At 39.3% G+C, this 27,742-nt stretch overlaps 2 protein-coding genes across 3 annotated transcripts in view; both read right to left on the bottom strand.

Moving 5' to 3' along the window:
* Positions 1 to 8,463: 8,463 nt before the first annotated feature.
* On the bottom strand, positions 8,464 to 11,040 carry rps17 (ribosomal protein S17). The gene is made up of 4 exons (XM_073836849.1): positions 10,883 to 11,040; positions 10,662 to 10,767; positions 8,752 to 8,817; positions 8,464 to 8,584 (listed from the first exon to the last, which is right to left on the bottom strand). The coding sequence occupies exons 2-4, from the start codon at positions 10,749 to 10,751 to the stop codon at positions 8,507 to 8,509; spliced, it is 234 nt and encodes a 77-aa protein (XP_073692950.1). The 5' UTR covers positions 10,752 to 10,767; positions 10,883 to 11,040; the 3' UTR covers positions 8,464 to 8,506.
* Positions 11,041 to 12,895: 1,855 nt separating this feature from the next.
* Positions 12,896 to 27,742, bottom strand: part of csnk1g1 (casein kinase 1, gamma 1) — a 74,717-nt gene continuing 59,870 nt past the window's right edge. The window contains exons 11-14 of one of the 2 annotated variants that reach the window (XM_073835695.1): positions 27,560 to 27,670; positions 25,348 to 25,454; positions 20,425 to 20,448; positions 12,896 to 16,800 (exon numbers count right to left, since the gene is read on the bottom strand). In XM_073835695.1, the coding sequence (XP_073691796.1) occupies positions 16,746 to 16,800; positions 20,425 to 20,448; positions 25,348 to 25,454; positions 27,560 to 27,670 (297 nt within the window). In that variant the 3' untranslated portion in view covers positions 12,896 to 16,745. The remainder of the gene's footprint in view (positions 16,801 to 20,424; positions 20,449 to 25,347; positions 25,455 to 27,559; positions 27,671 to 27,742) is intronic. The other variant, XM_073835696.1, reaches the window with a different exon arrangement.

The raw sequence follows: 27,742 nt of genomic DNA, 5'->3' as shown, positions 1-27,742 counted from the left end.
CTGCCTTTGCTTTTTTATTTACTTGCATGCACTTTAAATCTTTTGAATTGTGGTTTTGTTTTCCAGAACTCGCTCAGTATTTAAAATACCCTACTTTTCTGGTCTTTCATGATTACTGAGTAAGGACCTTTAACCATAATTCTTCAAATACTGGTTGGAAACTACTCAAATTGGAAATGTATTGTCTGTTTCCATGACTTTTTTTCCATTATCATGGGGGAAAGGTGGTTTTCATATAATAGATACCTGCCATAGGTTAAAGGAGTTCACTTCCAGAACAAAAATGTATAGATAACATACTCATCCAAAATGTTCATGTCTTTCTTTCTTCAGTCGTAAATAAATTTTTTCTGAGGCAAACATTTCAGGTTTTCTCTCCATATAGTGGACTTCAATGGTGCCCAGAGTTTCCCAGCCGAGTGAGAAGGGTCTTACCTAGCGAAACAATTAAAAAAAAAAAAAAAATGTATATGCTTTTTAACCTCAAACACTCATCTTGCTCTGCCTGAACCTTTTTTTTATTTTTTTTTAGTTCAAGACAGTTAGGGTATGTCGAAAAACTCTCATCATATTTTCTCTCTCAACTTCAAAATCGTACTAGATCGCTGTTTTACCATCTTTGCATGCTCACTTTGCAAGTATTAGATGCAAGTAAGAGATGTAGGATGATTTTAAAATGATTTTTGAAGTTTGAGAAAATTTTATGGGAGTTTTCACCATACCCTAACTGTATTAAAACGAAAACAAAAAACATGCAGAGCAAGACAAGTGTTTGAGGTTAAAAAGTACATAAAATTGTAATTAAAATAATAAAATGACAGATTGTTTCGTTAGATAAGACCCTTTCTCAGCTGGGATCGTTTAGAGCCCTTTGAAGCTGCATTTAAACTGCATTTTGGAAGTTCAAACATGGGACACCATTATAAGTCCACTATACGGAGAAAGATACTAAAATGTTTTCCTTAAAAACTATTTTATTACGATTGAAGACAGACATGAACATCTTGGATGACAAGAGGGTGAGTACATTATCTGTAAATTTTTATTCTGGAAATAAACTAAGTATTTTTAACATAGGTGGCATGCCTTACGTGTTTTTAAGTCTGATTCAGGTGTTTTAAAAATTACTGTTAGTAGGAGAAAAAAAATTGATTCTCTGATGCATGGCGATTCTCTCTTCAACGATTCTGAGCTTGTTGTTTTTCCGCATATGGCACGTGCGGATTCCACCCCTAGCTGTTTGTATTAAGATTTCAGAAACTGTTTTGTACAATCGAGTTAAAAATGGGGTATAACTAGCCTGACAAGCCAGACCCACATAAATGTAGGGTCTGGGCACTCTCCATAGACAGCGTTTAACTGGAGGGGTGGGATAAACGGTTGTCTTTCAAACTCCCTCTCCACGCAATAGGACAGCGCTACAACCAATCAGAGCAACGAAGAAGGTGAAGTAGTCAACTCCGAATATACATCCTTCTTTTGTAAGAACGACCTCAGTGCAGTTTCTTGTTCTTTTCTCAGAGAAAAGCTTAACTTTAAGTCTGTCAGAGTGGCGGCCAAAGCCGATTCGAAAGAAAGTTGTTCGCTAGCAGCAGCCATCGCTCTCTCTCTCTCACGCATAATTCACGGAACCAGAGAACGTCTGACGGAACTTATGGTCGCAGGTCAGTCGTCATCATTTTAAACCCGCCCACCGACTCGTGATTGGCCCGGTCGATTTTGGATTTTTGGAAATCTCAAGTGAACGGAGAGTTACTAGACTGCCCTTGGAAGCAAATGTAATTTGCTGCCGCTAGGGGCGCGTCTAGATTCTAGGCTAGGGTATAACTGCATTGTATTACAATTAGGGTTGGGTACCGAAACCAACCGGTATGTACCGGACCGAAACACAACGCGAATTTCGGTGCCTCATTTCGATGCCACTTAAGTGTCTGAACCGTCTTTTGAAATATTTGTCTTCTGGTGCTATGACACCGATGTAAGAAGCTTAGATTTGTCCTGCATGATCGCTAGTTAAATTTAAATACTGCATTCATGGGGTGTCAGAATGATCGGAAAAATTATTTCCTGAATGAGAAAACTCACGTGAACGTCGGAAAGCTTTGATGATACAAATCCAAGACATCTGGCCATTTTCACATTTCAAATTAAAAGCACAAATCGTCGGGAAATGAAACCATCCAAGAAGCATGTGAATTCAGAACCTATCGTTACTCTTGCTCTGACTGCAGCAGGTGGTCTGTCGTTAGCTAACGTTACATTAAACACGCTTAACTTAAAATGCCAAAAACGTACTCGGTTACTAACGTAACCTCGGTTCTCTCAGAGAGGGAACGAGTACTGCGTAAGTATCTTACGCTTGGGGAAAATCCTTTTCGCGAGAGATATTGAAGCCAAAAAATTATCCTTAATTTTGTATTCATGTAAAACGCGTTGCCGCAGTGTGCAGACATAGGCGAGGCGGCTCGCGTGCCTATTGGCTGCTCTGCTGCAACTGCAGCACCTATCGAGTGAGGCTTGGCGCGGTGCCAGCTCCATTGAGGGCATTTCGCGCCTAATACGTCATCTCCCGCCCAAAGTGGCGTGATTCAAGCCTATAAATATCGCTCGAAGGTAGCTACACACTGGTTTTTTCATCATAAAAGCGCACAGAGCATGCGCTTGCACGGCAAGATACGCAGTACTCGTTCCCTCTCTGAGAGAACCGAGGTTACGTTAGTAACCGAGTACGTTCTCTTACGAGAGGTCTCTCGTACTGCGTAAGTATCTTACGCTTGGGGACCCCATGTAAAACGCCGTGCATGCCAGGATCTGATACCATAGACCCAAGGGCAATAGCCCAGGGTTCATACAGTTCATAATCACCTAAGAACTCACAGGGAGTCCGGGGAAGAGGGAGGGGCAACGCCGCACTCTTCCACATAGTGCAGCGTCACTCAAACGCTAATTAAACGTACATACAGGGCGGGGTTACGGCCTGAGCTGACGTAAGAATAAGGGTCTTCACACAGTTTGCCCAGACACATCTCGTGCTATTACTTTCACTGTCGACCCTAGAGCTATGCTCAGTAGACGCAGCATTCCGAGCTGATAACATCCGGTCAGACAACACTGAACATCTAGACTGACAGCAATCTGGCCTGCAAAGCGGGAACCTCCAGGTTGTAAAACCTTATAAATGTAGACGGAGAGGCCCAGCCCTCCGCCGTACAAATATCTTGTAGGTTGATCCCACTCGACCAGGCCCACGACGAGGCCACGCCCCTCGTGGAATGTGCTCTGACACCCAGCGGGCATTGCATGCCCTTGGACTCGTATGCCAGTGCAATAGCATCCACTATCCATCTGGATAAACTCTGTTTTGACGCAGCCATTCCTTTAGAATACCCGTAAAACGAGACAAACAGCTGCTCTGTCTGCCTAAAAGCAGACGAGCGAGACACATAGACTCTTAGCGCTCTAACTGGGCATAAGAGTCTCGCGTCAGCCTCTTCATTCACAACCGGTAAAGTTGACAGGGCGATGACCTGTGCTCGAAACGGTGTGTTAATAGATTTTGGCACATATCCATGCTTGGGTTTGAGTATAACTTTAGAGTCATTAGGTCCAAACTCCACACATGTCGCGCCCACGGAGAGTGCGTGCAGGTCTCCCACGCGCTTCACTGAAGCGAGCGCTAGGAGGAATATAGTCTTAAAAGACAGGTATTTTAAGTCAGCCGCCTGTAGTGGTTCGAATGGTCCGCTCTTCATAGCGTCCAACACCACAGAAAGGTCCCACGTTGGGACTGAAGGCGGTCTGGGTGGATTTAATCTCTTAGCTCCTCTAAGGAAGCGGATGATTAAATCGTTCCTTCCTATTGACTGACCTAGCGTTGTCCTCGAGAACGCTGCTATAGCCGCCACATAAACTTTGAGCGCGGACGGGGACCTGCCCTTGTCCAGTAGCTCTTGTAGGAAGGAAAGTACATCTGTCACTCCACAGTCGGTGGGTGAAGATCCGCGGGCTGTGCACCAGCCCGAAAATATCGACCATTTCGAGGAATAGAGCCGTCTAGTAGATGGAGCTCTAGCCTGTGTGATCGTTGTTATCACTCCTGTGGGGAGTTCATCATATATTCCCCGGTGACCCATACATGAAGGGACCACAGCTCGGGGTGAGGGTGCCAAATCGAGCCGCCCGCCTGCGAGAGGAGGTCTCTCCTCACTGGTATTGGCCACGGTGCGATGCTCGTCATCTGCATCAGCGCTGGGAACCAGGGCTGGTTTTCCCAAAACGGCGCTATCAGCAGTTTTGAACATCCTTTTTCCCTGACCCTCTCTATCACCTGAGGTAGGAGAGAGACGGGGGGAAAGGCATAGAGATGACGGCGGGGCCATTCGTGGGCCAGCGCGTCTCTGCTTTTTGAGTAAAATTCCAGACAGTGAGCGTTGTTCGGAGACGCAAACAGGTCTACTTCCGCTCTGCCGATTTTTTTTTTTTTTTTTTAACAGTAGTTGTACTGTCTGTGGGTGTAGAGACCATTCGCCTGCTGGAACATTGTTCCTGGACAGTCTGTCTGGCCCTATGTTTAGAAGCCCCGGCACATGCGCTGCTTTCAGCGAGCGCAGGTTGTGCTGAGCCCATACCAGGAGGCGTTCTGCAAGTCTGTATAGGTTTTTGGACCTGAGACCGCCCTGGCGATTTATATAGGAAACCACTGACATGTTGTCCGAGCGGACTAGTACATGGTTTCCTTTTATTTGGGGACAGAAGCGCATCAGCGCGTTCTGTACTGCCAGCATTTCGAGGCAGTTGATATGCAGGAGCTTTTCCCGTTCTGACCACTGGCCAAAAAACGGTCTGCCCTCGAGCAGAGCCCCCCATCCCGAGGTGGACGCGTCCGTAGACACCACTTTTATTCCCGAGGAAGTCCCCAGGCTTACACCTAACTGGTACCAGTCGATTGCTCTCCACGGTTTCAGGGCTGTGACACATTTCTGATTGACCGTGATACGAAGCCGACCGGGCGCCCACGCTTGACGCGGGACGCGCGCTTTCAGCCAGAACTGCAGTGGGCGCATACATAGCAGACCCAGCTGAAGAACTGGTGACGCTGAGGCCATGAGACCCAGCATCTTCTGAATGTTTTTTTTTTTTTTTTTTTTGAGCAGAACGGACGCGCCGAAGCGGAACGAGCCCGCTGTGCGCTGAATGTCTGCTGCGCGCTGTGGTGACAGCCGCGCTATCATTGACAGCGAGTCCAATTCTGTGCCCAGGAAGGAAGTTTTCAGACTGGGGGACAGGGAGCTCTTCGCCCAATTGACTCTGAGACCCATATTCTCGAGGTGATCGAGTAACATGGTCTTATGCTGTACAAGCATTGAGCAAGACTGCGCTAGAATCAGCCAATCGTCCAAATAGTTCAGTATGCGCACGCCTTTCAGACTGAGAGGAACGAGCGCTGCGTCCAGGCACTTCGTAAATGTACGGGGTGCCTGGGACAAACCGAACGGCAGGACTGTGTACTGATATGCCTGGCCCACGAAGGCGAATCTCAAAAATCGCCTGTGACGTGACACTATCTGTATTTGAAAATACGCGTCTTTCAGATCCACTGACACGAACCAGTCTCCTTGGCGAACCTGCGCGAGGATTTTTCTGGTCGTAAGCATCCTGAACCGACGCTTCACCAGCGCTTTGTTCAGCTGCCTTAGATCTAATATGGGTCTGAGACCACCGTCCTTTTTTCTGTACCAGGAACTATCTGCTGTACAGCCCTCCTTCGCTTTGAGCTTGAGAAAGGGGCTCTATGAGCCCTTTGCTCAATAGTTTCGCCACTTCGGCTCGAAGCAGGTGTGCTGCCTCTGTCTGCATTGTGGTCTCGACGCGCGCTGTATAGAGGCGCAGGCGTCGGTGAAACTGTAGCGAATAGCCTCCTTTAATAATGTCCAGCACCCATTGTGAAACCCCTGGGAGCTTTTCCCATGCATTTACATGTAACGCAAGGGGGTAGGTGCGAAGCGGGCTCCGATCTGTCAATAACGGGGTCGCTTCGGTGCGTTGTGACGCACGAGTGTCTGTGACATTTGAGGCTCGGGGTACACTGACCGCGGGGACTGCTATCTTTGTGTGTATATGTGGTTGCGTAGTAACGGGCACATTCAACACACTCAGCGCAGCCTTTAGCCGCGTAGACGGGGCGTCGTCCGGTTTCGTTTTTACAGAAACCGTAAGACCTGCCTGATGTGATATGTGTGGGCACTCTGGGGTGGGCACATTTATCACATGTGAAGCGCAGCCGATTCGGGTCGACTTTATGTGCGCGGGGTTTGTATGACAGGATGTGCTTATGTGTAGTGATGGGCACTGGGCATGCGAGCTACACACAAAACACCTTCGGCTATGGCCGGAACACCCGAAAATACACTCCTTTGAGGATTTAATTGGGTAGCCGTGAGAACGGCTTTTGAGTGCAGACAAGCAGGCTGCAGCGCCGGCTTGATGACTGCGGATAATGCTGGAACAGCCACATTTCTTGGAGCTGAGCGAGCGAATACTTTCGGTGGGAGTCTGGCAGCCGCGGGACTCGCGCACCGGCGTTTAACACTCCAAACAGCGCACTCCAATCAGCGGCGACACACACTGTAGATTATAAAGGATATAGGCGCCGGAAAGCGCAGCAGGAAGGCACGGAAGGCGGCGTGGCCAGCAGCTCCAATGGCTCGTCCCGCTGAGATGCTTGCAGTCGACGGCGGCTTCTTCTCCGGCTCCAGCGATGCGTGTGCTTCGCTTGAAGGATGAAAAAATCAGTGTGTAGCTACCTTCGAGCGATATTTATAGGCTTGAATCACGCCACTTTGGGCGGGAGATGACATATTAGGTGCGAAATGCCCTCATTGGAGCTGGCACCGCGCCAAGCCTCACTCGATAGGTGCTGCAGTTGCAGCAGAGCAGCCAATAGGCACGCGAGCCGCCTCGCCTATGTCTGCACACTGCGGCAACGCGTTTTACATGAATACAAAATTAAGGATAATTTTTTGGCTTCAATATCTCTCGCGGAAAGGATTTTCCCCAAGCGTAAGATACTTACGCAGTACGAGAGACCTCTCGTAAGAGAACGAAATGTTCTAAAGTGTGGCTATATTTCACAAAAAATGATTCAGACAACGCGACATGCAACACATGTTTTACAACAGTTGTGTGTAAAGGGGGAAACACGTCAAACTTAATGAAACATTTGAGGGCACATGGAATAAACTTGAAAGCATAGGGATGTACCGTGTTTGACAGTTTGTGGACATCAGCTGGCACTATCTGCAGGGCGCGATTTGCTCTAGTCTATGCATCCCTGCCTCTGCTGAATTATTTGAATTCCGGTTGGGATAAAATATCCGGTGAAGCTCTCCTACGTCCTGATGTAAATCGTCTAAATGTATCAAATGATTCGCGATACACGCATTGAAGTTCTGTTCTCAATAAAATGATTCGCGATCCGATTGGAGCGATTCGAAAGAGTGAATCACTGTGCGTTACTTAATAACCACACGAAGCCAGTCACCATTAACAAAGGGGTTATTATTAAAAGGAAGCAACAAAAAAACGTTTAGGAGGATGATTCCTCCCGCATATACATTTGAGTGTAGTGCAAGAGAAATACCCCGAAACCCGAGCCTTAAAGGGACAGACACCCAGACCGTTACAAGTGGTTTACTAATTCGTAAATAGTTTCAAAAAGCTCTGTTTATACTTTGCTCACTTTCTCTGCAGAATTTATTTGTTGTCTGAAATGAAATCATTACAATTAATAGACCTAACTTACTAAACTTAATTTATGAAATTGTGATCACATTAGACAGTTTTTGTATTAAAAACATTTCATGACATGACACGTAACGTTACTTTTATCACAATGTACAACAATAATACTGTTTTATGTATAATAGTAAGGGCTAAGTGTAGACATGAAAAAAAAAAAAAAAATCTTTTAGGTAAAACAACTAATTTCATTGTTAGTTTCAGGTCAGAGCTGTACCCCTTCTAGCCACAACCCTGCCCCCTGCCCGAGTCTTACCAGGACAAGCAATAAGTCAGGAGAGGTGTTGTATTTTGCCAGAGAAGGCAAATATGGTAATATTTCTGCAAAAGAACTGCTGAAATTTGAAGCTGTTAAATTATTGTAGTTGGGTTAGGTGGCTTAGATTTTATTGTTGCGTTTTGTATTTACTTGTATATTAATGTATACTTTAAACTTTTAATACATTTTTTATTTTAAAGAACCTTTTTTGTCCAATAAAAAGATATTCTTGTGTCATCCACCATTTTGTGGCTTTTTTTAAAAGTATCGGTTTGGCACCGGTATCGAATAAACCCCAAACGATACCCAACCCTAATTACAATGTGAACATGCAGTGCTACGAAATGAATGTGTCATGAGAACAATGATCATCCAGTTGATCAGAAATGATTTCAAACACAAGGATGTTCTTTTTAACAGTCTTTATTGACTTCTGAAAAAGTTACACATCTAGACGCCTCTGGGTGTCTTAAAGTTCATTCCAACAGTTGGCTGGGTGACCTGCAAGTTGGAGATGTTGCCAAAGTCCTGCAATGACAGAAAGTGTATTAATTTCTGAATATCAATGCTGGAATGACAATTTGACAGCTGTTTTCTCAATTTACTCATTAAGAACTGTTGAATTGCACCACTGCTGTAATGTATAGTCATTACGGCACCGCAAACACAGTATAAAGTTTTTAAATCCAACTTACGAAAGTCTTCAGCATTTCCTTTGTATCTGGATCAACCTCAATAATCTCCTGATCCAAGGCAGAGACCTGAAACAGAGCAAAAAAGCACATGAAATAAGGGACTAAATACAGTACTAGTGAGATGCCCAACATACCAAATGTCATAATCGTATCAAGCAGCAAATTGTTAGTTCTACGTAAGCAAAGAGTTTACAGGTACAAAACAGTCTCATTTTTGAGCTCTTAAGGAAAAACTTAGGGAATTAAATACATAAACTTCAAATGTTGACTATATCGGGTGTCAGTCATTTTGTAGTGCTTTCTAAGTGAATTCTGAGCAATTGACTTAATTCCCTACATTCGTTCATTACTTTTTCCCCCCCACAATGCATTCTGATTTCAAGTGTACGACGACATGCACTCACTGATGTCCCACAATTTGACGCAAAGAACCGACAAGATGGAAGAGAGAGCGGAAGTGAGTGAGTTTGAATAAGTTTGACTTTATTTCTGCTTTAACTTTTATTTCATAAATTTAGCCTATATTAAAACATTATATAGGCATTAATTTAATATTTGACTAATTTACTGAGGTGGCATATCTACACTAAAAATACATACATGACCCTCTAACTCTAGCACTCTCTATTCTAATTCCATTTTTAGAAAAAAATAAATAAACTTGACCCTTTAAGACTTGCACTCCATTCATTTTCTAACTGCTTGTTTTCATTATATATATATATATATATATAAACACTTCTCTATAATTTATTCCATTTATTAGTTTTTTTCTTCATTTATGATATAATTAACACTTAGGCTAACTGAGAATTGTCATAGCACTTGCATATCATTGCTCACGTGACATCAGTGGTTCAACCGTAATTTTATGAAGCTATGAGAATACTCTGTGTGCAAAGAAAACAAATATAAAGGCTTCATACAATCATTTCTTCTCCATGTCAGTCTTCGACACATTCACGAGAGTACCATGACACATACGTGTGGTGCAGCTGGCGCAGGAGCTGGCACTGAACGTGGATTTATCAGATTTTATCAAAAATATCTTCATTTGTGTTTTGAAGAGAAACAAACATCTTACAGGTTTGGAGTGATTCAATAATGACAATTTTGATTTGTGGGTGAACTATCCCTTTAATTAAAGAATTAATTTGGCAGTGATGTGAACTGACCAACACAGATTAAGAAAAAGCAAGATTTAAAGAAGTTCACTTGCAGAACAAGAATTCACAGATAGCATAACCACCCCCCCCCCCCCCCATGTCTTTCTTTCTTCAGTCATAAAGAAATAGCCTTTTGAGTATAAACTTTTCTCCCTTCTATGGTGCCCAGAGTTTAAACTTCCTAAATGCAGTTGTAAAGAATCCCAGCTGAGGAAGAAGGGTTTTATCTAGCAAAACTAAAAACTATCCATTATTTTAAATTAATAAATAATTTACATAATTTTTAACCTCAAATGCTTATTTTGTCTATCTCTGCCTGAACCATTTTTTCTGGTTCAAGACAGTTAGAGCATGTCGAAAAGATAGATAAGATCCTTCTTCATCAGCTTTTGGGATCGTTTGAAGCCGCATTTAAACTGCATTTTGGAAATTCAAACTCGGAGCACCATAGAAGTCCACTATATGGAGAAAAAAATCTGAAACGTTTCCCTCTTACGACTGAAGACAGATATGAACATCTTGGATGACAAAGGGGTGAGAACATTATCTGTAAATTTTTGTTCTGGATGTGAACTTCTCCTGTAAGGAGTCAGCAGTCCTCAACAAGTCAAGGTACAAACACAATCGAAGATAATTTTTTTTTTTTTTTTTGGTCAATATCACTCACTCCTAACAGCAGGTCTTTGGAATCTGTGTGTGTACCTTCTGTATGAACCTACTGATCAATATGAAGTGTGAACTGACCTCTGGGACATAGTTATCCCTTCTCTCTCTCTCCTCCTCCTGCAGTTTGATGGAGATGCCTCTGACAGGTCCCCTCTGAATGCGCTTCATCAAATGAGTTACATACCTGCAGAGAAACATTTTTTGAAATAAATAAATGTAATTAATAATTACACCTACATAACTGCCCACAAGAGCATCTTTTTTATTACTGCATTCATTTCGCATGGCCCTTTACTCACCCCGCGATCCTGTTGCGCAGAGCTTTGCTGGGGATGATGGCGATTTCCTCGCATACCCTCTTGTTGATGTGGAAGTCATTGCCCAGCCGGGTGTAGTACTTCTCTATGACCACCCGAGCGGCTTTCTTCACGGTCTTGGTTCTTACACCTCCCTGTCAGCACATAGACTAAACTCAGTCACAAAACATTAGACATCTTTGCAATTTCGACAGCATAATCACGGTAAGAACACGGAAACTAGCATCACGTGTTCTAGTTTAAGACGTGCACTAGGTGCTAACAGCTAACGTTATGGCTTTTCATCACCACACGAAAACGGCGGGTTAAAAGCGACACTTATATAGCAAGCTCTTTACATACATTCAAAAAATCAAAATAGTGCTGTACAGTTCAACGTGATATTGTCTCTCTGAATCTCTGAACCGGTTTCCGTGGAAATTCAAAAGTTGTTGAACAGCGGCAGGCGACGCGGCGTGTTTTTTCAACATCCTAAATTACTGCAGCTGCCAAATGTCAAAATACTTAGTATAAAGGAATCCTGAGAATATTAGCAAAACATTCTGGTGCTTTTAAAAACCTAACGAGATGATAAAACACGGGATTGATGCGGATTGAAAGGGATTCACTGTGAAACATACCCACCATATTTAGTTGGTCTAGAGGAAAAGGGATAAAACGACACCGGAGCGGAAGTTTATAAAGCTCTTCCGGAAATGACATAAAAGTCTCTGAACGAGAAACGGCTATGAATGAGAAGAGAAACGCTTTTTTCAATAAAGTCTATTCTGCTTACCAAGCCTAATATTTTTTTTGATAAATACAGAAAAAACAGTTAAATTCTGAAATATTTTTGCTATTTAAAATAGCTGCTTTCTATTCGAATATATTTTAAAATGCAATTTATTCCTGTCATCAAAGCTCCTCAGTGTCACATGGTCCTTCAGAAATCATTCTGATTTGCTGCTTAACAAAATTCTACCACTAATAATAATTATTATTAGTTTTATCAATATTTAAAACAGTTGAGTAATTTTTTTCAGAGTTCTTTGATGAATAGAAAGATCCAAAGATCAGCATTTATCCAAAATAAAAAGTTTCTGTAACATACACTACAGCATTTAAAAGCTTGGAGTCAGTATAATTTTCTTTTGGAAATAAACGATACAAATTAACACTTTTATGTAGCAAGGATGCTTTAAATCGGTCAGAAGTGATGATAAAGACATTTATAATGTTACAAAAAAATTAGATTTAAGATAAATGCTGTTCTTCTGAACTTTCTATTTATCAAAGAAATCTGAAAAAAAAAAAATCTACTCAACATAATTTTTTTTTGAGCAGTGAATCAGCATTTTTTTAATTATTTCTGAAGGATTAAGTGACAATGAAGACTGAAGTAATGATACTGAAAATTCAGATTTTGATCACAAGAATAAATTACATTTTAAAATATATTCAAATAGAAAACAGTTATTTTAAATAGTAAAATATTTCAGAATTGTACTGCTTTTGCTGCTTTTTATCAAATAAATGCAGGTCTGGTGAGCAGAAGAGATTTCTTAAAAAAAAAAACATTAAAAATCGTACTATTTATATATTGAACGGGTTCATTGGAAACAAACAAAAATATGAATTTATGAGATTTTATAAGCCAGTATGCCTTCCAAGTTCTAACAATTAACAAATAACTTTTCATGCATGTCCTTGTTGGAAGGCAGCTACAATATTTGATCTATAATGTCGAAGTAATGAGAATAAAATTCATTTGGTAACAATAGCCCAAAAAGATTTTCCTCTCACACTATAAATATTAGCAAAACAACTTAAAAACATGAACAAAATCTATTTAAAAATGTATTCGTTTGCATGTAATTATTTTGTAAAAATTAGGAATCTGCTATAAACAGGTTGTACTCATAAACCATAATGGTAATTTAATATTTTTTTTCTAGGCCACAATATTTTAGGACTCAAATAACCTCTAAAAAAGACAGACACACTCTCACTCAGCGGTTAAGAGACATTTTCTTTTATTTTACATAAAAAAGGGTGCAAACTTGAGTTTCCCTTTAAGAGTGGAGGGAATAAAAATTTAATTTGAAAGGTTATGTATGGAATTTTATATGACTCCTCAGGAAAATAGGCATTTTAAATAAGATTAAGATTAAGGCCTTAATCTTTCTGCAACTTAAAAACAAAATATATTTAGAGAGAGAGAGAGAGAGGAGGAGAAAACAAAACGGGTCCATCACAGTTGAAGCCCTTGACAAAGTAAAATCATTTAAATACATTTAAGCGACATTCATATTTCAACACAATAAATTCATAATACAATGAAATTTAAAGTATCTTTGTAAGTATGACCAGAACAAGAGAATGACTCTTGCAGTACTGTACAATTTAGTTTTTAATATGTTCGAAGTACAGAAACATCCTTACTGAAAGAAACACTACAAAAAACGTGAAAAAGAGAATTCAAATATTGCAGTGCTTTCCTACCAGACTCTTGTAATAATCATTCTGAGGTCATTAAAAATGAGCAGTTAACCAGATCAGACTGTTCATTAAAAAAAAAACAAAAAAAAACAAGTTCAACAAGTTCCCACATTAACTAAAACCTTGAGACAGGAATGATTACACTTTCCAGAGAGAAAAAAAGCTATGACTGTAGCAGACACAATGGAAGGGCAATACAGTATACAGCGGCAAAATAGTACGCAGTGGACATTTACCTGCTGAACTCGAGCGTACAGAGGGGTCAGACTTGCAGTAGCATGTTTAAGGCATTATGCAGCCACAGAATAACAGTGTATCAACTTCATGCCCACAATGTTCTTCAGTGCCCCATTTACAAGTAGTTTCCATTGCTTTCGGATTCAAAAGCCATGCACATAAAATCTGCATTAACTTCAACTTTAGGAGAATAACTCTATTTACCTCTCTGTATGGAAATCTGCAGCACAGTAAAGTGACCAGAACCGTGATACAAAAGCAAAGGCAATTCAAAAGAAAATGGAATGGTACACGCCACGGACGCCTCTCCAAAAGACCCAGAATGCTTCCTGAATGACTTGACTTTGGGGGGCAATCAATCGCTTTTGTGGAATAACTGTATATTAATATACCTCAAATGGACTTGGAAGGCTGTAACACCACTTTTAATAAAACAAAAGCTACAAAAAGGTACAAAAACATATGGTACAATCTTAAAAAAAGAGAAAATTAGAAATAAAACATGGTCTGAAATAGTCAAATCACCTTGCGGTTGACAAGAGAGCCAGTAGTCATAATGATCGCATTAACCAAAATTCCAGTAATAACGTCTGTTCTAGCCATCCCTCAACTATTTCAAATAGCATATTTAGTGATTTCAGTGTAGTGTTTTACATGGATGGACGAGTCATTTTTAACCAGCAGATGGCGCCTTAATCACTATCGGCTGCTTCATCCACTAATCCAAAGCGATTTCACATTCTGCTTAAATCCATAGAACAATTCCAAATGGCTCCGTAACAAGCCAAGGCCTTCCATTTTGACTGGAAGAGTCAAAAATTAAGGGGTTACATCCTGCAAAAACATACTCCTTAAAGCCAGACGCACCTGGCGATAGCAAGCAGTGCACATCCAGAAATACTAAACCGTCTTCCAAACTCTAGCGAGGCACGTAATACATATCGTTAAGAGAAGAACGTTAAATAAAATGCAGCTGATTTCCAAGAGTATTATTCAAGTACTTTTCACAGAATAATTTAGACCCAAAGTGACTCGCATCACTGTGGACAAGCATAAGCAATATCTATTAAATAACCGTCACGTCAGGAATACATGGAAAGTTTTATACGCGTTTGTGAAAGCGATTGGCTGACTTCGCATTTGAACGCAACACCCGTTCCTAGATGGTGAAAATCGTTCCACCAGGTGATGGGTCAGTGAGAGCTCACCAAGCTATTATATACATATATTAACGAGTTGAAACGGATGGATTACTCTAGGTGGAAACATGCTAATAAAGAATCTGTGCCCATTTGGTCCAACACGCTCATTTTCTAAGAACATTCAAAGCACGCCATCCGTAGGCCCTCAAGAAAACGGGCATCGTGGTAGATTCTTCAAACAGCCCTGAAAGACGAGTTCAGAGGTCAGTTGAATACAGCAATGCACAGGCTGAAGTAAACAAGGGCCGAAGAAAACTTTAGTGCAGTCACACACTCCTATGGCTTCTCTCTCAACGTTTGTACGGTGATCAAAATAAAATAAAATAATAGTTATATAATTTATCTTACATTAATTCACATTTACTATACATTAGAAAGATCACAAAACAAAAGCATGGATTTAATGCTGTGAAAGGGTGACGGGCGAAACCAAAAAATGAGCAAGGCAACATCACGACTGAGATCAGCGATTCTCAAAAGTAAAAAAAAAAAAAATATATAATAAATGCAGACAACCGAACTACAGTAATCGCTTCGCATATAACCCCAATTCCTGCCTACAGTTTGCGTTCAGGAAAGGACTGCCTCATCCATGCAAGAGGTCAAGGGCTGCCCCGTCTCGGAATCCGCGTATGGCCACTATACAACCCCAAGAGCGTTTACAAACCGGCCACATAATCCGATTCGTCTTCCTAAAGGGAATGAGACATGTATCAGGTCAGTATGAAGGCATGTCCTAATCTGCAGAGTAATGTTAAGGCATTAAATCGAGATGTTTCGCAGCGGCAGTCACTACCGTCAGTCTGCGTCCTCCCAGGTTCCACCTCATGACTACTACTCAAACAAGGAAACGCCTGCCTTAATGTGAACATGTGAGGTGTTTTCCAAGCCACTCTGGCACATGAAACGGTTATTCTCATCCTGAATAATTAGCAGTTTTCAGGCATAAAAAAACAACATCTATTAGGAACTGGTCGTGGGAGTAATAAGGGACTATATGGACAGAAAGATACAAAAGCGCAAGGAAAGTCTTACTGGCCACCTCAGCCAATAGAAAAGCAGCCAGCTGTACGTCAAAGCGATACGATATCGTAAGAGGAGAAAGCAGCATGACTGGCTGGTGGGTTGAAGTGGGAGGAGTGCTTTAGAACAAGCAGCTTAAATACTAGTCAGTGGAACGGACATCGCCGCCACTGGAAACAGCTGCTTATGTCACACTTTCACAAAGTTCACGTGTAAAGGCCAGCTAGCATCATTACGACAGTTATTTGTTTTTGCGCTTTGCCCATGTACGTTAAATCACTCCGATAGATACGACGAAGAAATCTGCTAGTCATATTCTAAGGCTTCGACCACTTCCTGGCAGCATGAGAACCAACAATCAGCCAACAAATACACAAACAAACATTTCGAAAAGGGTTACGTGAAATAAAAAAAGCCACCGTCTTGTCTCGAGTGGAAGTGGGTGCTAGGGGGAGGAAAAAGTCTGCGGTTCGAGCTCCAGCATGGGCGACTTTGTCACTCTCCCTGCCTCCCTCCATGCAGGGCTAGAACTGTGGAGGAAGAGGACGAGAGGGCACATTCAGAGACTTCCTCCCCGGCACGTCCACCGCCAAGGACGAGGTGTGAACGAAAAAGAAGCAAAACAGCAAATGAAGTGCAGTGCTGTTCCAGTGCTTTGAGATCCTTAGGTTTGCGTGAAGATCCTAGAGACAGTCCGAGGATGAGGGCCCATCGCTGCCTAAATTAAGATGTGGAAGAAACAAAAAAACGAAACAAAAAGACAATCCCCACAGAGACAACGTGTGCATGCCTCTTCGTTTTCACACACTCGTTTGGAGGGCTCGCTGTTGTCGTCTTGTAAAATTTCTTTATTTGAACGCTCTAAAAACAACCAAAGGAACGGACTGCACGGAGAGGCCGGAGGTTCATTTGTGCCGTTGAGTGTTCTTCTTCCTCTTCCTCTTGAAGAAACAGCAGCACCTGAGGACGAACACACAGTTTTAGGTTAGCGGTGTTAACGAAGACGGCCGATTAGCTGATTCTTCCAACCTAATGAAGCATCTGCCTTCTAGCTATTAATGCCTAAATAAAGCAGGTATGTGGGTTACGCTACATATTGTCAGCGATGTCAATGATGCATTAGTATATTCGAACCAACCTAAATGCTACATGTAAATGGCCAGTAACTGGTTGAAGTTAATCAACAGGAAACTTAAAGACATTTTAGTTTCGTTAAAAGCATCAACAACAAAATGTTCAACGGCAACAACACGACAGAATGGATCAGGAAAAACAAGGCACATGCAGTGGAAGAGAACAGCTCCAGACTGACACATTGAAAAGTGATAGACTTCACTAAACAGGTTTCTAAAGGATGCAGCTAAACAGCCAGTAAATCTTGACGGTCAGTCGCAGGTGGACATTGGCTGTATCGTTTGTGTTCACTGCGGTTGTTGATGAAAAGTCATACTGAATATACGGTGTCCTACAAAAATATGCAGATCCTTAACCAAGTCTGCCTTTTTACTAAATACTATATTGAAATTATATATATATATATTTTTTTTTAATGAAAATAAATTTAATAAATTTAAATACATAGGGCTAGGGGTTTATTTATAAAAAAGAAAAAAAAAAAGAAAAAATCAGTGTAAGCAATAGTAAAAAATATATTTAAAAAAATGTAATTTAATAAAGCAAACAATTAAATAATCTGAAACACTGTTCAGATCATTTTAGGATGTCCAAAAAAAATAAAAATAAAAAGTAAAGCAATATTCCGTCAATAACGTCAAACAACTTGAATCAGAATTGAAGATTAAATCAGAATTAATTCTGACGGTGTCGACCAATCACATCAAAGACATTATAATACCATGGTATAAAATATAACGCTGTTTAATGCTGCAAAATATCCTTAAAGGAGAAGTTCACTTCCAGAACAAAAATTTACAGATAATGTACTCACCCTTTTGTCATCAAAGAACATATCTTTGGGGGGGTGAAAAGATAATGTTCTTGTCTTTCTTTCTTGAGTTGTAAAGAACTTATGTTTTTTGAGGAAAACATTTCAGGATTTCCTATATATAGTATATATAGTTTGAATTTCAAAAATACAGTTTAAATGTGGCTTTAAACAATCCCAAAAGTGGTTGTAAATGATCACAGCTGAAGAAGGGCCTTTTCTAGTGAAAATAAATTAAAAATTACAATTTATAAACCTTTTAACCTGAAAAGCTCGTCTCCGCTTGCTCTGCCTGAACTTTTCCAGTTAAAGACAGTTAGGGTATGTCAAAAAACTTCAATCTTATTTTCTCCCTCAACTTCACAAATCATTTCAAAATCATCCTACATCATTGCAGAAGTACCGACCCAGTGTTTGCAAAGTGAACATGCAAAGAAGATCAAACACCCTTAACAAAAAAGGTAAAACAGCGGTGTAGGACGATTTTAAACTTGAGGGAAAAAATGAGATGGGAGTTTTTCAACATGTCATGAACCAGAAAAAAACAGAGTTCAGGCAGAGCAAGACAAGATGAGCATTTGAGGTTAAAAAGTACACAATTGTTTCGCTAGATAAGACCCTTCTTCCTTGGATGGGATCCTTTACAGCCGCATTTAGGATCGTTTGGAGCCGCATTTAAACCGCATTTTGAAAGTTAAAACTCAGGGCACCATAAAAGTCCACTATATGGAGAAAACCTTTTCCTTAAAAAACAATTTATTTACGACTGAAGAAAGAAAGACATGAACATCTTTGATGACAAAGGGGTTAGTTCATTATCTGTAAATTTTTGTTCTGAAAGTGAACTTCTCCTTTAAAATAATAAATATGCTACTCCAGTAAAATTGAAGATTTAGGTATTTATAGCTGGGCAAATACCATATAAAATAAATAAATAATAAAAATCTGTCAAGGACTTGTGTTAATATGAAATTAAAATGTAATATTTTGGGTGAAAACATCTAAGCAACTTGCTGTCAATAAACCTGGCACAACTTCATGGCTGTGCAATAGCAAAAAATCAATCTGAATTCATGTGTCAACCAATCATATCAAACCAACTGAATGATGTTGTGGTATAAAATCTGAGATTTAGTTAAGAGTCTGCATACTTCTGTAAGGAACTGCCTATGTGCGTTTAACCTTTACATCCTCATTCTACTGGTGGGTGGTCAAAAGTTTGCATCTCCCTAAAGATGTTAATTATTTGACCAAAATGAATGTTATTGTTTATTTAGTACTGACCTGCATAAGATATTTCACATAAATGATGTTTACATGTAGTCCACAAAAGAAAATAGTTACATTTATAAAATTAACCCAGTTCACAAATTGATTATTAATACTGTGTTGTTACCTGAATGATCCACAGCTGTTTTTTTGTTTAGTGAAAGTTGTTCATAAGTCCCTTGTTTGTCCAGAACAATTAAACTGCCCACTGTTCTTCTGAAAAATCCTTCAGGTCCCACAAAGTCTTGGGTTTTCCAGAATTTTTGTGTATTTAAACTCTTTCTAACAATGACTTTGTGATTTTGAGATCCATCTTTTCACACTGAGGACAACTGAGGGACTATTACAGTAATACTACTGTAATGTAACTACTACAAAAGTTTCAATTGCTCACTGATGCTCCAGAAGGAAACAAAATTAATTAAGAGCCAGGGGTGAAAACTCTTTGAATTTGAAGATCAGGGTGAATTGAACTTTTTTCTTCTGGGAAACTTGTAACTGTATTCTGTAACCTCTGAAGGGCAGTACTAAATGAAAAAAAATATGATAAATAGGCAAAAAAAAAAAAAAAGAAAAAAAAATGTAAAAAAAGTTTTTACCCCTGGCTCTCAATGCATCATGTTTCCTTCTGGAGCATCAGGGAGTGTTTGAACCTTCTGAGACCTTCAGTTGTCCTCAGTGTAAAAAGATGGATCTCAAAATCATACAGTCATTGTTGGACGGTGTTCAAATAAACAAAAATGCTGGAAAACCAAAGAATTTGTGGGACCTGAAGGATTTTTCTGAAGAATAGCGGGTAATTTAACTGTTCAAGACAAACAAGGGACTCATGATGAACAACTATCACTAAACAAAAATTCACAGCTGTGGATCATTCAGGCATCAACACAGTATTAAGAATCAAGGGGATGTAAACTTTTGAACCGGGTCAACTATTATTTTTTCTTGTGGACTATATGTAAACATCTTTTATGTAAAATGTTATTCATGTCAGTACTAAACAAACAATAACATGCATTTTGTATGATCCCTCTTATTTTGGAAAAATAATTAACATTTTTAATGATTCTGAAAGGGGGGTGCAAACTTTTGACCTCAACTGTATCATTTTGTTTCTTTAAATAAGCTAAAGCTTAGGCTATTAAAGGCTTCTCAGCGTACCTCCAATCAACTTTAGGGTATTTCAGCCTCTAAAAGCAGACTTTAAGCAAACAGACCTCCCTCTTGTGGTTTTAAACTCACAGACCATGAACAGCTATGTTAGCCTACAACTATGTTAGTAGATCTTGGTGTAAGCGCGATCTATATGGCCACAGTCTAGGCTGGTCCACTCCCCTTGGGTTTGATGTGGACTGGAGAGAGGGACTCACCACAGGTTGAGCATTTTCACGCAGCTACAGAAGAGTGTGAAAAGAGAAAAGACAGAGATTATTACACAGAGGTGAGACGATGAGACAAACCTAATGTCGGCGACAAAAGACCAACAGGAAGACACAAACAGAAAGAAAGAGAGAGAGACAGACTGAGGGGTAGTGTAGATCTAAAACATCTGCTTAAATCATGGTCGCCTTTGATAAAGTAATATCATAATAGGTATTTTCTGTATCCCTGTTTGTAAAATTCTAAAACAGATGACGAACAGAGAAAAAAAGAATGTAAGAAAAAGGGGCAGAGAAGAAAAGGAACAGAAAGGGTTTGGAGAAGTGTAGTGTCGTCCTCAGCTCACCAGCCCACCGTTCTACTAGTGAATGTGACACAACAAACATGCTGCAGTCTGATCAATGGGTCTCTGCCACTATGAAACATTTGGTATGCCTATTTCGTAAAAAGTAAGCCATCAGCCATAATATTATAAATAAATAAATAAAATCAAATTCATATACAGTTCATTAAGCTGTAGGTTGTTTAAAAGTTGTCGAAAAGCAACTACTTGTATTACGGAGAAAACCGTTTACAAAAACCACATTTAAATTAGGGCTGCACGATTTGGAGAAAAAATCTAATTGCGATTTTTCTGATCAAAATTGCGATTTGCGATTTAAAATGCGATTTACTACTATTTCATAAAAGAGCTACAGGTTTGATATGGTGGTTTTAACAGAACCAAAGAAAGACCAAGCATAATCACAAAGTATGCTACACTGTTCTACTGTTTATTTAAAACCTCTTAAACATTGTTGCCTTTTTTAAAATAAAGTTGTCAGTTATCATGACAAATTAAGAAAATAACTACAGTATCTTAAATAAAATTAAATTAACAATTAAAATTATATAATAAAATATTATTAAAATCTTAAACTTTTAGGAATCCAAACACACTGTAAACAATTTTACATCAGTAAAACACTGATGATAACCTACATTAAGAGACACTTTGTTGGGAAGTTGAGCCGCTGCTCCCGCTCATCTTTTCCAAATGGCGTTAACGTTATTTGCTCAGTACATGCAGTAGAGACCTGCACTCCTACGGGAGTATAGCGGGACCCGACGCAACCGACTGCGGCGCGGGACAAAACTTGATGGACGAGTGCGGCTGTTCGGGACGCGGGAAAATAAAATGATTCGCGGGATCCCCGCAAAATAGAAATATCTAAAAAGCAAAATATTGTTATTCATCTATTGCACAAAAGCAGCAAGAACAACTAGTATACAACTTACAGCTATTATCAGTAAGCACAAGAATAGGCAGTCAGGTGTTTAAGTTAGAATCCACTCACTGCTCAAACATTCTTCTTGCACAGTGCTGAATATTGCGTGCTCGCGAATTAAAACACGAAGTGTAGACATTGTGAAAGATTCATCGTGCATAATATTCATTGTGTTAGAGCTTTATGAGATCGCAAATGAACTGAGATGTCAACTTTTAGCTTTGTCTGCTTGCATTCTGCTCTGGATACACACAGTAGCTCATGATTGCTCTTAATTCTGTTAAGAATAACAGTGGTTTGTGAATGTTGATGCTTAGCCTATATAACAAATATTTTATCGGGGACGTTTATGCTGGGGTTTTGTGAAACTTACGAGATGTTACAAAACTGTTTCATGTAAATTCAATTGATGTACTGAAAAAAACTATATAGGTTACTTTTATGCGGGCAGGAGCGGGACAAAACATGAATGTCGAGGTAGGAACGGACCGAGATAAACATATTTCTGCGGAGGCGGGACTGAAAAATACGTCCCGTGCATGTCTCTACATGCAGTGTTAAAATGCCCCCTATTGGTTAAACCCTGCATCAAACGTAATATAAGCATGAAGACGTAATATGCACTTGAAGTGACCTGTCAAAAACGACTTATATGCTTGTTACCACATTTGATAATAAATCGAAATAATCGCAGCTCTTGCGATTTGAAAATTGCACCCTTTCAAATCGCGATTTCGGTTTAAAAACGATTAATCGTGCAGCCCTAATTTAAATACATGAAAATAAAGTTGGTTTAATTTTTCAAGACCTTTAACATTTAAAAATGTTTTATACCACCACTTTGCAGTAAGAATAACTGTTTGGGAAAATAAGCTTTTAACACAATTGCAATGCAAACTTTATGGTCCTAAGATTGTGTTATATTTTATATATTTTACGACCAAAAAGTCTGTAATATTATTTTCATGTATACACATGTAACAAAATATAAAATAAAAAGACTAGGGTCATTCCGTGTCAACTCAACCAGATGTTCCCGGCTCAAATTTTTGATTAAGATTTACATGTATAGTGATGAAAGCCAAAATATTAAATTTTATGGACCAATGTTTACTGAGTAATCCACTATTTCGTAGAGGGGGGTCAAAATGGCAGTTTTTACCTGAGATTCAGAGCCGTATTACAGGGGGGTGTAAAAATGACTTCAGAAAGATGGCAGCACCATAATATTATTTTTACACAGACATTGGTAGGTATGTTAGTAAAATCTGTTGAGTTTAGCAATCTTTATTGCATTATGTGCCAATGGTGACCATTCAAAAAAGAGGAACTTTTTTCTCCAAAGTTTGCATGCCTATAACTCAAGAAGTATTAAAGATATCTTAATGCCCTTTTAGATATTGGATCTTGACAACCTTTTCTTTCTTTATTTCTAGGCCCTATATGGTTTGGTTCCAGAGATATTGGAACTTTAATACAACCAAATGTGGGTCAATTTGCAAAAATATGATACTTTTTTTCTTTTAAAGAGGAATGTCTGAAGAACAAATAGTGTTGAAACTAGAGATGTAACTCATTTCCTTCTGTCAAGACAACTGCATTGAACATACCTGTCTGAGTGACCTAAATATTCTTTTTTTAAAGTTTGCGTGCCTATACCTCAAGAAGTATTAAAGATATTGCAATATGATTTTAGATTAATAAACTTTTCTTTTGGAATCGTAATTTTCAAGGCCCTACATCGTTCAGTCCCAGAGATATGAGGGATCTCAATGAGTCGCCATGTCCAGATTGTTGAATGTTATCCATTTTTAGTGGCTGAAAACCAAATGTGGTCACTTTGTATTTAGCTGATACTTATTTTATTTAAAGAACAAATGTCGGAAGAAGAAATAATGTTGAATCATGCCTATCATCACTATATTTCTATCTTACTTCAGAAGCAAAATCAAAAATTTGAGCCAGGGAGGTTTTTGAAATTTGGTTGATTTGACACAGAATGACTCTGTACTGTCTCATTTGCTCCTTGACCTTTAAGCAAAGCAAAACAATGCATGACTTGGCATCCATTCGGAAAACCCAGTCATGAGCTAAGCTCAGGACATGAAACAGAAGCCAAATACTAATTAGTGTGAAACCCCTGTACTACCCATCTGATTGTGAGAATTGCGCGTGACGATTCTCATTTTGGGAACTTTCGCTTCAAGGTAATGTTGTGTAAAGTACAAGATGCTACTATATTTTAAGTGGCAGTGTTCCAAAAATTACAGCCTGATACTTTAAATAATGATATGTGACAATGAGAAATCAATCAACGGGTTGCTATATTGAAGAAAACAAGGAAATGCAAAGGAGAAAGAGATCAGAGAGATTAGAAGAAAGACCTCTGGTGAGCATTAATACTGTGTAATAACCATGGTGACATTGTGTGTTTGTGCAATCCTGTTAATTGATAAAGGCCGCTGCTGTCTGTGCCACTTTCAAGCCTGTGCATCAATAAATCAAAGACAGAGGGCTTTTTAAGATATCAAAGAACTACAAGAATAAGTGTTTAAAATTATATTAGACTGGACGTTTTATAAAACTGAAACTCAAACGCACATCAGGTGCTTTAGAAGAATGGGAAACTAAAGAGTGTAATCACATCTGAATTTTAACAGTTGTCTTTTAAGATACCATCTTTAAAAGTATAAACTACCAGTCAAAAGTTTGGAATTAAGTTTTTCAATGTTTCTTTCCAAGGCTGCATTTATTTTATTAAAGATACAGTAAAAACAAATGGTATTGTGAAACATTACAGTTAATTCGTAATATATAATATATATTCATAACTTGAATATTTGTGACCCTGGACTAAAACCAGTCTTAAGTAGCACAGGTATATTTGTAGCAGTAGCCAAAAATACATTGTATGGGTCAAAATGATTGATTTTTCTTTTATGACAAAAATTATCAAGATATTAAGTAAAGATCGTGTTCCATGAAGATACTTTGTAAATTTTCTACCGTAAATATATCAAAACTTAATTTTTGATTAGTAATATGCATTGCCAAGAACTTCATGTGAATAAATTTGAAGGCGATTTTCTCAATATTTCGATTTTTTTTACACCCTCAGATTCCAGATTTTAAAATAGTTGTATCTCGACCAAATATTGTCCTATCCTAACAAACCATACATCAATGTAAAGCTTGTTTATTCAGGTTTCAGATGTTTCAATTCAACCCTTATAACTGGTTGTGTTACAGGGTCACATATATTAAAATATAATTTACTCCAGTGATGCCAAAACTAAATATTGCACAACGTTGTTGTTTTCACGGTATTTTTGATTCCAAAAAATGAAAAATAAATAAATAAATCAACCTTGGTGAGCATAAAAGACTTTTGCCCAAATTATTCCCATTATTCCCAACTTTTAATGGTAGTGTACATATTTTATTCAAAACTAAGAAGTGCCAATTAAAAAAAAAAATGTTCTATTAGACACTTTGGAAACACAGAACACTACAGGGGAGCAGATGGGAATGGACCAGAGAGGGCAGGGGTGAAATCAGTAAAGACCCAGAGTGCAAAGGACAGCTTGTGTCAGTTCGACACAAGGCAAAGACAACAGAAACCTGTGAGAAGCCATGTGCACATACTTGGCCTCATCCACCACCTCCACCTCTGCCTGCGCTGTGATTGGTGCGTTTGAGTGGGCCGCCAGCGGGTCATCTGCATTCAGTTCACCATTAGTTGAGCTCACCACCTGTGGCAGAAAATAATGAATTCAAATCAAATTAATGGGCGGCCTCAGTGTAACAGTGCAATCAGTGTTATTTGAACTAGACAGTTCAGTCAGTCGCCCTACAGAAGCTCTTTAGAGATATGTGACCCTGGACCACAAAACCACTCTTAAGTAGCATTTGTAACGATAGCCAAAAATACACTGTATTGGTCAAAATGATTTTTCTTATATGACAAAAATTATTATGATATTAAAGGAGTAGTTCACTTCCAGAACAAAAAAATGTACAGATAATGTACTTAATCTCCTTGTCTTCCAAGATGATCATGTCTTTCTTTCTTTAGGGTAGGTCAAAAAAAAAAAAAAAAAAAAATTTTCCCATCTCATTTTCTCCCCCAACTTCAAAATCGTCCTGCATCGCTGTTTTATCTTGTTTTATAAAGGGGGTTTGACCTTCTTTGCCCATTTACTTTTTAAACACTAGGTCGGTACCTCTGCAGCGATGTTGGGCGATTTTGAAGTTGGAGCAGAAAATGAGATGGGAGTTTTTCGACCTACCCTTACTGCCATGAACCGGAATACACAGAAATTATAACTGTGTATAAATAAATAACCCATGAAATAACCCATTGTTTCGCTAGATAAGACCCTTCTTTATTGGAGATTAGTTTAGAGCCCTTTGAAGCTGCATTTAAACTGCATTTTGGAAGTTCAAACTCAGCGGCACCATAGAAGTCCATTACATGGAGAGAAGTCCTGAAATTTTTTCCTCAAAAACAATTCATTTACAACTACAGAAAGAAGAACATCAACATCTTGGATGACAAGGGGGGGGGGGGGGGGGGAGAATATTATCTGTAAAGTTTTGTTCTGGAAGTGAACTACTTCTTTGAGTAAAGATAATTTTCCTTGAAGATATTATGTAAATTTCCTACCATAAATATATCAAAACTTAATTTTTGGATTACATTGCTAAGAACTTAATTTGGACAACTTTAAAGGTGATTTTCTCAGTATTTAGATTTTTTTGCACCCTCAGATTCTAGATTTTCAAATAGTATCTAGGCCAAATATTGCCCTATCTAACAAACCATACACCAATGGAAAGCTTATTTATTCAGCTTTCAGATGATGTATAATTAATTAAAAAAAATGATCTTTATGACTGGTTTTGTGGTCCAGGGTCATATATTTGTATCTGTGCAAGTAACTACTGGAAGGCAAAATTGAGGAAGATCATGTACTACTATACTTGCTTTTGAAAGGATTTAGTGGCTGGCCAAATATTCCTGGTTAAATACAACTTAAACTTTATTACCATTGAAAACAATTTCATTTTTCAAGTTTTACTGGTAGTCCACTGTATGAAGGGTATACAGTCACAGTTTACTTTATTTTTACCATTCTCACTTACATAAATTAACTATAGTGTCCTGCACCCACTAGTAAAAATTATCTTATTTTTTTGTTTGACCGTATAATTTCCCATTTCAATGAATAAAGCAGCCATCTAAATGAGCTTAAAGACTATTAGCAGCATTTCTGAGTCGCTTCTGAGGCACCTACTGAATTAAAGAGAAGCAAGCAGCGCAAGGAGAATCTGCACTTAAATACATGCATCACAATGCATTGAATTGTGCTTTGAGTAGCATATAGTGAGGGACTTGGTGATACTAGGTCCTAGGTGTCAACTCTACCAAATTGCCACAACTGGGGCTACATAATATTTTCCTGATAATCCCAGTCTCTGCGTGACATCTTATGCTGCGTTTCATTCAACTCAGAAAGTTGGAATTTACACCCTCAAGTTATGGAATATGAAAATGTCACATTTCCAACCTCCTACTTGGAAAATTCCAATTGAATGCCACTTGACAACGCTCTTCCAACTTGGACAATGGAATGCTATATGGTCAGAAATATTTAGTTGGAATATCCCACATTCAACTTTGAATGAAACACAGCATTACTACTTTTTTAAAAATAAGAACAAGAATTGCCAAAAAGGGGAACCCATAGAGGAAGTGTTTTAGTCAGGTCTGAGAGCAGGTGGGGCACGCTGCTGCAGATGGCTGTAGACATGAGCGCACACAGGAGGAGGAGTCGAGCAAGGGGTGAAGCAGTACCTGTACTGAGCCTCCGTGCCTGTCCGCTGCCAGGTGCGAGGTCAGGTAGGAGGAGTTTGTCTGACGGTTGGGCTGCACCTCCCAAGCTCCTCTGCGGTCGGAGATGGCCGTCTGCACGGATGTAGGAGGTGCGGGAGGAGGCGCAGGAGGGGGGGAGGTGTGGTGAGTGAGCGAGAGCGGGCG

Source organism: Garra rufa, chromosome 3, assembly GCF_049309525.1.
Source record: "Garra rufa chromosome 3, GarRuf1.0, whole genome shotgun sequence".
In the NCBI taxonomy this organism is placed as follows: Eukaryota; Metazoa; Chordata; class Actinopteri; order Cypriniformes; family Cyprinidae; genus Garra; species Garra rufa.
The sequence above is the reverse complement of the archived record's forward strand: the minus strand, read 5'-3'. Positions and strand labels throughout refer to the sequence as shown.